Source organism: Equus asinus, chromosome 15 (assembly GCF_041296235.1).
Source record: "Equus asinus isolate D_3611 breed Donkey chromosome 15, EquAss-T2T_v2, whole genome shotgun sequence".
In the NCBI taxonomy this organism is placed as follows: Eukaryota; Metazoa; Chordata; class Mammalia; order Perissodactyla; family Equidae; genus Equus; species Equus asinus.
In genome coordinates this window covers 49,355,217-49,368,275 of record NC_091804.1, presented here as the reverse complement: position 1 = coordinate 49,368,275, position 13,059 = coordinate 49,355,217, and the positions used below count along the sequence as shown (strand labels likewise).

General features: G+C 49.0%; 1 protein-coding gene across 11 annotated transcripts in view; it reads right to left on the bottom strand.

The window, feature by feature from the left end:
• The window catches only part of LOC106836339 (ADRM1 26S proteasome ubiquitin receptor), a 63,697-nt gene that overhangs the window by 22,864 nt on the left and 27,774 nt on the right, over positions 1 to 13,059 (bottom strand). For all 11 annotated transcript variants that reach the window (XM_070486227.1, XM_070486220.1, XM_070486225.1 and 8 more), the window contains 6 exons: positions 9,862 to 9,996; positions 9,186 to 9,283; positions 5,062 to 5,244; positions 2,899 to 3,006; positions 2,100 to 2,189; positions 173 to 299 (listed from right to left, as the gene is read on the bottom strand). In XM_070486227.1, the coding sequence (XP_070342328.1) occupies positions 173 to 299; positions 2,100 to 2,189; positions 2,899 to 3,006; positions 5,062 to 5,244; positions 9,186 to 9,283; positions 9,862 to 9,996 (741 nt within the window). The remainder of the gene's footprint in view (positions 1 to 172; positions 300 to 2,099; positions 2,190 to 2,898; positions 3,007 to 5,061; positions 5,245 to 9,185; positions 9,284 to 9,861; positions 9,997 to 13,059) is intronic.

Here is a 13,059-nt window from a genome sequence, read left to right as displayed (position 1 = left end):
TTCATGTTGATGGATTCTGCACATTCATCTTTTCCAGCTGGGCCACGAAGGCCCACAGCACCCACAGGCGAGCGGGAGGCCAGCTGATGCCCTGAGCTCATCTCCAGCAGGGCTGGAGCCAGCGCACCATCAGGGCTCTGCCCCCAGGGTGCCCATGCGGGCAGCACCTTACCATGGGCCTCCCCTTTCTCAGGTGGTCACCTCTCCTCTCCTGCTTCTTGAAGGACTCATACGCAACAGGGTCTATGCCCCACAGACACTCCGTCCATTTGCCGTAGATCATAAAGAGCTTCTTTTTGCTGCAGTCAAAGGGAATTTTTAAAAACCAAGTTAATAGCAATTATAAACCATCCATTCAAACATGCAGCACCTTAATTTTGACTATGGAATAAATTCCTGTTCTGGCACATCTTCTTACAAATTTTAGGATATCTCCAGATATAAATCCAAAGATGAAAATGTGCATTTTAGGATCTCTCCTCATGCCACTTGAGACTATTCATACTCCTTATACCACAACCGCAGAGAAAACGAAGACACAAAACCTAAGGGTGGACGACCGGGCAGTGGGAGACAAGAAGCAGAGAAAAAGAGTGTATGTATATTTAAATTTAAAACCTGACGTGCCTATCTGATTACTGTTCCTTAAATACGTTCAGTTTTTATGTACTGAAGGTCCTTCAGCCCTTTTTCCATAATTACATGAACAACGCTTCCCACATTCGGGGAATACTGTTTGCTTTTTCTTTATAACCATAAATCGGACACCCCATATCATTAACCACCTGCATTTTTCATTTAATAACCTCTGGAGATCTTTCCAGTCAGCCACCAGAGCTCTCTGCCTGATTCCAAAAGGAACAATGCCAATAGTGTCAGACCGTTTTTTTTTTGCATCTTCCTTGGGAGGAGAGCACACACAGTGGCCACGCCCTCCCTGGAAGTGCTGCTCTGCCAGGCATGTGACATCCCGGGAGGGCACCTGTGTGTTAGAGGCTCAGCCTGGCGAGCTGGCAGGCAGGGACCAGCTGGGGGACACAGCCAGTCCTCATTCAGCAGAGACAGCTTGACAGACACTCTCTGTCTCCAAGCGGCAGAGCATCAGGAAAGAGCTCACTTGAATTTGGGATGGAAAGCCACAAACATCAGAAGAGGGTTTGCTCGTGCTCACTGAGAGCTGGTGAGTGTGGCCTCGATGTCATGTGGCTCGGACTCCACTCCTACAGCCTGTTTCTGTAAACGAGCCGACCACAGTCTCTCTTGCTCTGGGTTGTTTCCGCCAGGCAGAGGCCGCTCACGGCGTGGGCCAACGCCCTCCCAGTAAGAGGACTGCTGTCCAGCAAAGCCGCACGCTGAGCCCCAACTTATTCCAACAGGCAAAGTGGTGGGAGTAGCCAGGTACCCAACAGCGTGGGATGCAGCAAAAGCACCCAGTGCTTTACCCCGGCAACGTGTTTCCACTTGAAAATGTACGGATTTCAGGGGTTGGAAGGACTCTCTTGACATTATATAACCCAAATTCCTTACTGAAAGAAAAACAAACAAGACATTTGAGACCCAAAATGTAAGGTAACTAATCCCAAGGCGGAAAAGAACCCAGAAAACTTGTTAAAACACTACTGACCACATCTCTGGTCACAAAAACTTTCAAAGTCCCTACTGTGTAGACTGGAATGAGCCAGTCACACGATGAGGATGCTCATACAAGCTGATGTTCAACTTCTGCCTGACAACATGCAGTGGATGCCGGGAGAGAGGAGATACACGTGTAAATGTTTAAAATCTCAGTTATCTCTGTAAAACTGCAGTACCCTCTCTCAGCGAAAGTGCCTAATTTCCTCATGTCCATTGTATTAAAGGAAAACAGACCAGATCTTCTACCCTCAGGAGAGGGTGAGATGGGCTCCACTCACTCTCCACCCTAGAAATTACACCGAAAACGCAGCATTTATCTCCTTTTATGCTCAATAACAAAATGTTTTTTCTAAACAAGAGAGTCATAATTTTTCTACTGTGAACAGATGTCACTGGCATAACAACATTTCTGGCAAGGCACAGGCCGTATGGGAGCACCATGAACACATCGTCCGTGGACCTACCTTCTGTCTTGAATGTGCCCTTCCACTTTGTGAAGTTCTTTTCCAAACAATCCACATGGTCTGAAGTGAAGCACACACTTATCTCCAGTTCTGCAGGAAAAACAAACACAGGCTCGTGTTGTATGACACAAAATGTCCAGAAAAGGCAAATGGAGAGACAGAGAAAACGGACTAGACGCTGCCCGGGGCTGGGGGCGGCCTCAGGGAGTGACTACAAATGGCACGGAGGGGGCTTTCTGGGCTGATGGAAATGTTCGAACGCTGCCTTGTGGCGATGGTTGCACCATTTAGCAAATTTACTAAAAATCGTTAAGCGTCCACTTTAAATGGTGGATTTTATAATATGCAAATTATATCTCAACAAAATGTTAACAGAGCCAGTCAGCCATGAACTTCCAGGAATGAGGCAGGACAGACTGGACAGTGGACAGAGTTTGAGGACGGCCGCTACATTTCCACCTCGGAATCACACCTGTCTTTGGTGTAGTTTAAAATTTCAAAATAAACTATTGTAACTAAAGACAAAAGCAGTATCAACACGGAGCATTAACCATGACTTCAACGCTGACCAGAATCAGATCCAACCACCACTGGGCATGGGGTCTCCCGTCAGTGAGGCCTGTCTGAAAGCCAAGGGAAGGAGGGACTAGGAAGGGGGCGCAGGGCAAACCCTCCGAAACTCAACAGCAGAGGGAGACCAGGCCCGGAGGCACGCAGTGAGCGCTTCCAGACCCCGCATGGTTTGTCTTGTCCGCCACCCCCAGTCTCTGACTGTCACACAAACATCAGGTGCTGCTACCTGTGGTTTAAAATTTCCACCGTTCCATACTGCTCTATCCAGAGCTTCCCAATAATCACGTTGTGGACGCAGCAGGTAGGGTTGGTCCAGGTGTAAGCTTCGTCATGTCTGCGAAATGCCAGAAACAAGAAGTCAGAGGCCAACAAGACACGGCGCAGCCCCAAACGCACACCACCAGACAGAATTAACCCTAATTGCCTTAAAACTCGTACACGAGTACAAGAGTGCTTTGAACTCCCTTGAACATGGCTATTTAGCATTCGTTTGAAATTTATTTCTTCTTTCCTTTGTAGCATCAACAAAGCTTTCTACTTAAATGTCAAGACAAGTTAATAAGCAATAAAAGAAGACTGAGACAAAGAGAAACGGCTTTCCTGTGAAGCTGTCAATAGAAAAGCCATTCCAGCAAACAGCCTGAGGGAACTGCGTGCTCCTGAGCGGGAGGCCCTGGTGGGCTGGGGAGCGGCCCAGAACAACACTCCAAACACCTTTCCTTTTATGCCTCATCCTCCCCAAATGGCCTTATCAAAGAGGAAAAGAACCTCCAGAAACGTGAAGGCATCAGACGGCCAGACCTGCGGCCAGACCTGCGTCTCAAGGGAGGCTGCATCAAGAACCACAGTTAAGGGCAAAAAGCAGCACAATGCAGAAGTAGCTCATGACAAATATTTGGAATTCCTGGAATTTCCCAGGTGAAACCCAAACGCATTAATTAACAAGGTTTGCAACTTTTCAATTCTACACGCCTCGCCCCAAGAAAGCAAGATCACTGCAAGACAGGCACGTTTCCCAGAAAGGGGTTGCCCTCACTGGGCCTGGTGGCCTCGTCAGCCCCAAGATGCAGTGGGGGGGGGCGGGGGGGGCATATACTCCTCCAGGTCCTCATGATTCTCTGGCAACCAGCCAGTCTGGGCCAACGAGAAGCAAACATTGCATCCAATGCTTCGCTACAGCAGGCTGCAGTCAGTAAGACTCAGAGCTCAGAGGCGCTGCGGCATGCCACAGCCTGGAAGCCGGTTACCGCGGGTTTGCTAGGACTCAGTCTGTGCTCTGAGGTGTCTCCCATCACCACCACATTGGGGAGCACTAGATTTACAATCAACAGGTGGGTGGACAGCCTCACAGACGGCCCCCTCAATGTTCCTCACCTCCTGGAATTCAAATCCTATATCACCCTCTCCCACACTCAGCCAGGGCTGGGCTGTGTGACCAACGGCACATGTGTGTCGGGGGTAAGGTAGGGGTCACTTCTTTTTCTTCTTTTAAAGATTTTATTTTTCCTTTTTTTCTCCCCAAAGTCCCCCGGTACATAGTTGTGTATTTTTAGTTGTGGGTCCTTCTAGTTGTGGCATGTGGGATGCCACCTCAGCATGGCTTGGTGAATGGTGACACGTCCACACACAGGATTCGAACCAGTGAAACCCTGGGCCGCCGCAGCGGAGCGCATGAACCCAACCACTCGGCCATGGGGCCGGCCCCAAGGGGTCACTTCTGAGATTAGGTCATAAAAGACACTGGCTTTTGTCTTGGTGGCTCTCTCCCTGTGGGTCCCTGGCTCTGAGGGATGCCAGCGCCATGTTGTGAGCAGCCTTTTGGAGGGGCCGAGTGGCAAGGAACTGAGGCCTCCTCCCAAGTGCCAGGGACGCGAGTTTGGTGGCAGATGCTCCGCCCCAGCCGCCTTCGGGATGCAGCCTGGCCCACAGCCTGCCTACAATCTCATGGGGCCCTGAGCCAGAACCACCAGCAATACAGCTCTGGATTCCCAGCCCGCAGAAACTACGCAAGAAAGCAAACAGCAGTTGTCTTAAGCTGCTAAGTTTGGGGCTGTTACACAGCAAGAGATAACCACTACCATCAGTGACCAAAGCACATCAGGATCACGTGGGAAGAAATGGGGAGCTCCAACAGCAAGGAGATGCACTCTTCCAAGTGACGCCCCAGCCTGGGTGAGGCGTCCACAAGGGGTCTCGGGAGTAGGGAGCTCTTAAGTGAAGAAGTTTCTGCTGTTGGAAAGTCTGCCTGACTTAGTAGAAAAGGGCCTGATCCTTCCACTAGGAGGAAGATCATATTGTTCCCACCTAACAAAGATGGATTTCCTTTCAGATAAGCAGCACTCACTTGGGTTTTTCAGAGGCAGGGCTCGGGCGAGACTCCTCCACTTACTTGAGAAGCTCCAGCGTGATGGTGCCCCGTGGCTCAGCCTCCACGCTCTTCCCCCAGAACTTCAGCTTCGGGTAGATGGAGCCATGAAACAGGAAGTCCTGACTGAGGCCTTCGGAATAAAACGCACTAATGGGGGGGTGGTGGCTGACCTGCTCCGATATAAATCTGAATCCTAAATCTTCCCTAGGTACAAAGACAAGAGAGAAAAGAAGGGGAGCAGGGGACGGAGAAAGGCCACATTAGTGACAGCAAAACGCAGTAACAGTCAGCTCAACAGCCCTCTCGGTGGAGCCCACAGCTCTGCAGGTGACAGTGCTCCCACGCCTGGAGGAGCTGTAGGGCCGATCCTGCCTTCCTGTCCGGGTGAGGGGTTGGGAAATGGGAGCTGCTCCATGCTGCCACATGGGGCAGAAATATCCAATACTTGCTCTGATGTCACACTTGGCCTAACACTGACCACACAGACACACAAATTGTGTCTCCAGGGCAAATCTGAACACCACACAGAACAAGTAACAGTGGAGAAGCCTTCCACCCTAACCCTCTGCTCACACCCTCCATAGGACCACCCAGAGCACACACAGGTCTCGAAGCATCTCTTACAACCAGTGACTTAGAGGCCCCTGATACCAAGCTGTCATCTTAGTCCTTGAGAGACGCCCAGTGCCCAGAACCAAGAGTGATAACTTTATAGCCTTTCCAAAGGGCGTTCCTTTCTAGCCTTCTTCTAAGACTCCTGGAATTTTTGTGATGGAATGTCTTACGCCCCAAGATATTCCTGGCCAGGAAATAGGATTTTTAGTACATTCTCTTTTTCAATAAAAAAACGTCAGTTTTTAATTGTTCCGGAACTGTGAATACACCTACAGTTGTAGTCACTAAAAATTATAAAAGCTAAACCACATAATTACTAACTTAACTGAAATCAGAATTTCCAATCATTACAGAGGAAGGAAAGCTGAAAAATTAGATTTTAAAAGGTTGCCTACCAAAGTATGTAATTTAGAAAATGAATACTTGTCTAAGAAAAGAAAGTGTTATTTTTAGCTATCCAAGAGCAATCTGTAAGGATGAAAAGACACTGGTGAATGACTTGGTTTAGTTTTTTGCTCCTCAAGCAGGAGAGTGCTCAGGTCTTAGCTGCATCGCATACAGCAGACACCGGCAGAAGTACGACCTGGAAATTGAGACATGACAAACCAAGTATGTTGAAGTTTAGAAAGAATGTTAGTTTTTTCTATCAGTCTAAGAAACTTTAGTACAACCCCTGAATTAAGTTCCTGAAAAAGACTAACAATTAGGTGTGTCACACTGTATTCAGCATCTTGGGTTGTTCGTATTCTCTTAATCCATATTGCTCATTTCCCATTGTCTAGAACTCTTTTCATATTATGCTTTGATTTCTCTTTTCAAGATATTTTTTGTTGTTGTTTTGTTTTTTAAAGACTGGCACCTGAGCTAACATCTGTTGACAATCTTTTTTTTCCTTCTTCTTCTTCTTCTTCCCCCCAAAGCCCCCCATTGCATAGTTGTACATTCTAGTTGTGAGTGCCTCTGGCTGTGCTATTTGAGACGCTGCCTCAGCACAGCCTGATGAGCGGTGCCGTGTCCGCGCCCAGGATCCAAACCAGAGAAACCCTGGGCTGCCAAGGGGAGCGCACGAACTTAACCACTCGGCCACGGGGCCGGCCCCATCTTTTCAAGATAGTTTAATGGTGCTTTTTAATAAACTAAAATGCCAATAATAATCTAACAGCTAGATAAGGTTAGAACTTCAAACACTGACACCAAAACATGCTGACTGGAGGGAGGAAACTATTCCTAAAGAGAAATCTAGAAAAGGAAGGATACTCTACAGGAATTCAAAACAAAACACTCCCTTAAGAGTGACTCTCCAGGCAAGACTTTCTCTCATCTGGGCCTCAGTTTCCTCATTTCTAAATTGGAGAAGCAGTCCCTCCTGCTGTGATACGCCATAACCCAAGGTCACCTGCTGACCCCTCTGTCATCTACAAGAAGCCCACGGCAGCACACATCACGCTGTCCCCTGACTCCTGCAGCTCTCTTGGAGGTAATGAGATTGCAGAACCGTGGCTCAACCACTCAGTGCCAGGCACACCAAAGCCACACTAAACATCAGGATGGTGCCCCACACCTGCCTGAACCGTCCAGGACCAGGCAGAAACAGATGACACTTGGAAACTAGGACATTTATGTGGCTTTTCAACTACAACAAGTGATTTATAGGCAGAGGTGCAGGCCTGCCTGCATTACTAAAGATGACATTTCCTCCCCAAATAGTCTGAAACCAGTGCTGACACACACATCCACTGGCACATACATTTTAAACTCTTCACACATCTGAACAGTGCCTATTTTAAGCCGATCAACATCCCAAATCCCACAATCATTTACTCACCATTGAAAAAACTCTTAATCATTAATAATGCATATGTAATAAAGGGCCCGAGAACTAAATCTGATATTTCAAAGAAACTATACTTCTTTGAATCCAAGATGCCACTGATCACACGATACGCCATTATTTTATTTTATGAAAGAAAAAATGCTGTAAATTAAACTATGACATGCAGAAATGTAAAACATGAGAAGTGTGTCTCAGCATCAATGAAATACTGTAATTTAGAAAATGTCTGTAATATCATGGAGAAATATGGCATAATATTAAATGAAAAAGGATACAAATTAACATTATCACATTATGTAAACACACACACACTCACACAAGGAAATCTACCAAAATGTTAACACTGATTGTCTTTTACGAGATTATGTTGGACTTGTCTCTTTCACTTTTCTCAATTTTACATACATTTTCTAAAAAGAGAATGCTCTTGCAATTAAAAACAAATTTTATTTAATAAAATATTCCAATAGACTCTCAACAGGACCCAAGGGTAGGTGGAATAAGTTATTCTTGGGGCCGGCCCGGTGGTGTAGTGGTTAAGTTCGTGCACTCTGCTTCAGCAGCCCAGGGTTCTCAGGTTCGGATCCCAGGCATGGACCTAGACACTGCTTGTCAGCCATGCTGTGGTGGTGTCCCACATACAAAATAGAGGAAGATAGGCACAGACGTTAGCTCAGGGACCATCTCTCTCAAGCAAAAAGAGGAAGATTGGCAACAGATGTTCGCTCAGGACCAATCTTCCTCACCAGAAAAAAAAGTTATTCTAGAAGTCACCAAGTGGCCCCACAGAGGTGCCACGCACATTTATGCTCCTGGCACCCTGGCCCAAGCTGGGTACTCCACTCCTGCAGCGTGGCTGATCTGATGACTGAGAAAGTACAGTGCTGCTGTCTCCTGACCCTCACTTGTCGGTCTGGGTGGACTGGCCCAGAGATACGTCCTCCGAACAACCGCACAGCCCCGGAGGCACTGAGCTCCATGGAGAGAACGCCACGAGGGCCCCGCCTAGCCCTCCCAGGGCCCCCACCAGAACCAGCGGAAGGTGGCCTCCCCTCTGGTCCAGCCTCAAGTGTCTGTGCTGGGCTCAAGGACCAGGAGGGAAGCTGGGGGGCAGGACAGGGGAGCAGGAGGCACTGCTGAGGCTGCCTAGAAGAAACTCCAGCAGAAGGAATTCCAGTCACATTTAAAAGAAGCTGTGCTCTGGCCCACTCTCCATCTCCAGCACCATCGGCCACTCCTAAGACCCTGCACGAGGCTGTGCAGTGGTCAGTGGGCGGCTGCGGACGAAAAGCCCTCTTGGCAGTTGCTCTTCTCTTTAGATTTCTCTGCTCTCCACATAACATTCACTAAGATGCTCTGGTAAAATGAGCTAGTTTTACTTGGTGCCTATTTCCATTTTAGTTCAAAACCAACAATCCTACCCTTCTGCACAGCACTTTCACATACATTGTATCTCTGTTCCCGAATCGAGTACATTATTCTATTTTCAACTGTTTTACAACATTAGGGTTTGTTATGTTATTAACACGACATCCCTCGTATGAGAAATATCTTCTCACCTACAGTATCCCAAGCCCTTCAGTCAAGTCCTATTCAAATGGCCCCTTCTCAGAGTGGAGAAATTGACACCATGAAAGAACCAAGCTCACCAGAAGACTCCCACATACAAGATACTTACAAAGGCCTTGTCCCCTACCTGATCAATTCGTACGTCTCTCCCAAGAGTGGATTGAATGGCTTGCCGGTCCTCTCCCACTGGGAAGCCACAGCTGAAACCGCAAAGGCAGCTACGGACTAGAAACAGGCAGAGGGCGGTGAGCGGCTCTCCACGGGGAAGGCCGGGAGAGGGCGTCGCCGGTGCTCAGCTCCTCTGCATCATTATTTACTCCTGGGTGACATTTCAGTCTGCCACTTGTAACATGTTTTGAGATTACAGAACTTCCGGAGAAATGCCATTCATCACCCCACCACTTCCCCAAAGCCACAGAAAGCAGGAACTCTGTGCTGCTTGCTGCCCCCCGCCTGGGCCCTCCTTGCAGGCTCTGTGGCAAGGTCGGTCTGTCGGTCTGTCACACTCACGCTTTCTCTCCAACACACACACACACACACACACACACACACACACACACACACGGCAGTGGACGGAGCGGCTGCGACTCCCGATGTCACACACCGGTGTGAACATGCCCAGGACAAAGGGCTCAGCTACTGGGCTGGACAGCACCCGAAAGCCAGTGTGAGCTGTGCTGGCCCTTCTCCCAGATGTCCCACCGGTAAGATGCCAGGTCCCTACCATGACGTGGCCAGTCAAATGGTGTCACATTCATTAAAAACTATGGCCTGGCGCCCCCTGAAAGGAGCCCACCACCCACCTGCATCCTGTCCAGGGGCTGGGGCTGGCGGGAGGCTTTGTGAATGAGGTACACGTGCTCCATGTACTCCGTGATCCGCTGCAGGAAACTCAGAGGCTCGTTGAAGGCAATGGGCATCGTGATCTTGGACAGCTCCTAGGGGGAGCCAGACTCATTACCTTACTGGTAGGCTTCCCCCAGAAACCAGAGCCCCACACTGCCCCTGCTCTGAGGACCACTTCTTGGAGCCTCAGTCACCTGCACTGGACAAGATCTTAAAACGCCCCATGGGCAAGCTGTGGCCTGGAAAGTAAAGCCACCTGGCCCTCCCACCACACCCAGCAAGCTCCACTTCCGTCAAGAGCCTGGACAGGCCTTCCCACACGATGGTCCCCGAGTCCCTCTACTTCTCCATGCCCATTGCCCCATTCTGGACCCATATTGCACACGGAGACGGCAAGGATTGCAAGAGGAGCTCCCAGACTGGCCACCTCAAGGGCCCACCCCCAACTCCAGTGTGCCCACCCTTCACGCAACTTCCAGATCCGTGGCCCCAAAGCATCATTCAAAATAGTCATTGCTTCCAATCACCTCCAAGGTAGCGTGAAACTCCTCAGCCTGACAGGTGAGATCTCCCACACCGTGGCTCTGTGTGGCTTTGCTCAAAGGCCTTTCAAAGTCAGCAAAGGAGCCTCAGGCGCCCGCTCTCAGGCACTGCATGGGCACAGTGAGCAGCGCAGCTCACAGTGCAGTGGGGAGAAGCCAGCAAGATGCTAAGAGGGACACTAAGGGCCAAGTGCCCGCAAGGGCACTCTGTGAGCTGGTGTCTAGGGAGGAGATTCTGACACTTAGATAAGGCAGGGGCCCTTCCAGGAAGAAGTACAGCTGAGCAGGGCAGGACGGGAAGAACCAGAGTGTGAGGGGCCTAGAGCAGCAGAGGAGAGGAAGGGGCGTGAGGCGGGGGAGGTGGGCCAGAGGGAGGGGAGGAGGGGAGAGGAGGGAAAGAACGAAAGGTGCTGGCCTTGCTCATGTCAGGAGAAAGGAAATAAAACTATGTGGCGATTCCACTGCTCACCTGCTCAAGTGAGGAAACTCCAAAGCTTTGACACTCACCTCTCGGAGAGGCTGTGGGGAGACAGGTCCCCACTCCTGCAGTGGGAATGCAAAATGGCGCAGCCCTAGCGGGGGTTTGGCCCCATTAGCAAAACCGCACACACACTTATCCTTCAGTCAGCAGTGCCGTTCCAGGAGTCTACCCATAGTCCTCCAGCAAACACACAGTGGAAGGCCAGAAATGAGCCACCGCCGCCCCACAGGGCCCTAGTTAGTAGACGGCGGGCAGCCACAGGAGGCGGCACAGAGCAGCGACCAGAGAGCGAGCAGGGCTCTATGCACACTGTCTGCAGGCGCTCCGGCTGCATTGTGGAGCACAAACCGAGGAGAAAAGCCTTCAGATCGCTCATCTAAAGAGATGGGGAGGAGACAGTGCAGTCACCTTGAGAACACGCGGAAAGACCAGGACATTTGTAATGGTCACCTCCAGGGAAAGGGAGCTGCAGGGAGGGAACAGGGACAGGAACTGAATTCTTGGAATATACCTTGAGAGATGTGACTTCGGACTTACAATTTTAAAACAAAATTAAATTTAGAAAAGCAATCTCCAAACATCAAAAAAACGAAACAAATGAACCCACACGACCCCCTTGGGGCACATCACAGAGAAGAACCTCTCCAAGTGGTTTTAAAACACAGTGATTTGAAATACGCCCTAAGCACAAAAAGACTGAGAGCCAGCAAACTGGTACTGTTCCAGCAACCCTGCCGCTGGCAGCGGAGCTGATCCTGTTCTCCAGAACCACTGGTATGTGAGATAAGGAAAGTGAGTCATTAATTACATGCTAGCCTAAATCGATCGCCTCCAGTGTTGTTAAAAACTGAGATTGTTGGTGTGGGAGAAAAAGAGACACAGACATAAGATAGAAGAGTTTAGATAAATCCTGTCATCCCAAATATGAAGCGTCACCGAAACAAACAAAAACACAGTTCCTAACTCTCCCCTGGAAAGACCTAGAAAGACCAATCTGGTAGCTCCTCTGGGACCCAGCCATAGCCTGAGCTCTCTCTCCCAGGACAAGTGGCCAAGATGAGATGAACTGGAAGCATCTTTTGTAAAGGATTAAGGGCCAACTTGAAGAGGCCATCACCAGTCAAAGATGGAACAACTTGTGGACCGAAACAAGTCAAATGGGTTAACTCCATGAGTTAAAAAAAAAAAAAAGCTAGTTGGTCATCCTGGTCATGCTAGGTGATGCTAGTGAACCAAATACACTATTTGAAACTTTGATAAAGAGAAAGAATCACTCACTGACCCTGACTTTCTTACACAAACTGCACTCACGGCAGCGGAAGGGAACGTCCCAGGCCATAAAGGAAGAGGGAAAGTCCTGGCCTGGCTCCAGTCTGCAGCTCCTAATGAATGAATGGACGTGGACACTGAGCATCAAGCTCCTAAATGCACAAGAAAAGCAACAAAAAGGTCTCCTGATGGAAGGGTACACACAGAGACCACAAAACACAAACAAGACAATGACACTGGAAATTTGAACACAGAGTGGATATTTGATGATACTAAAGAATTACGTTATTTTAAAAGTAAGATAACAGTATCGTGGCGTGCTAAAAAGAGTCTATCTTTTAATGATATATAAGAAATATTTACAAAGGAAAAGACGTCTGGAATTTGCTTCAAGATACCAGGGGAGGAGAGAAGGAGTAGAGGTGCAGAGGAGACACAAGCAGCCCCGACTGACACTGTGGGTGCGGGGGGTGGGGCGGCGTCATTACACACTTCTGTCTGCTTCTGTGTGTGTCTGAATTGTCCATGCTAACCAGTTTGTTGCTGTTGTTTTAGTGAGCTAAGAAGTAGTAAAAGGAGAGGTGTGTCACGTCTCTGGAGGTGAGTCTAAAGAGAGTGGATTTCAAGAGGCAAAGCTGTGAAGTGGTGCAGAGCGACCCAGGATGACCTTCCGCCCAGCGGTTCGGAGAACACGCCAACCCTGAGTTTCTATCCAGCTTTAAGCTGAATCCATCCTACAGTCAATTCTTTAGGGAATGCAATGTAATGATGTCACTTTGTTGGATGGACGGTTTTGGCATTAGACTTCTGAAGTGTCAAGATCAAGTAGTTTGTGAAGTTCATCATATATCCCCAGGAACACA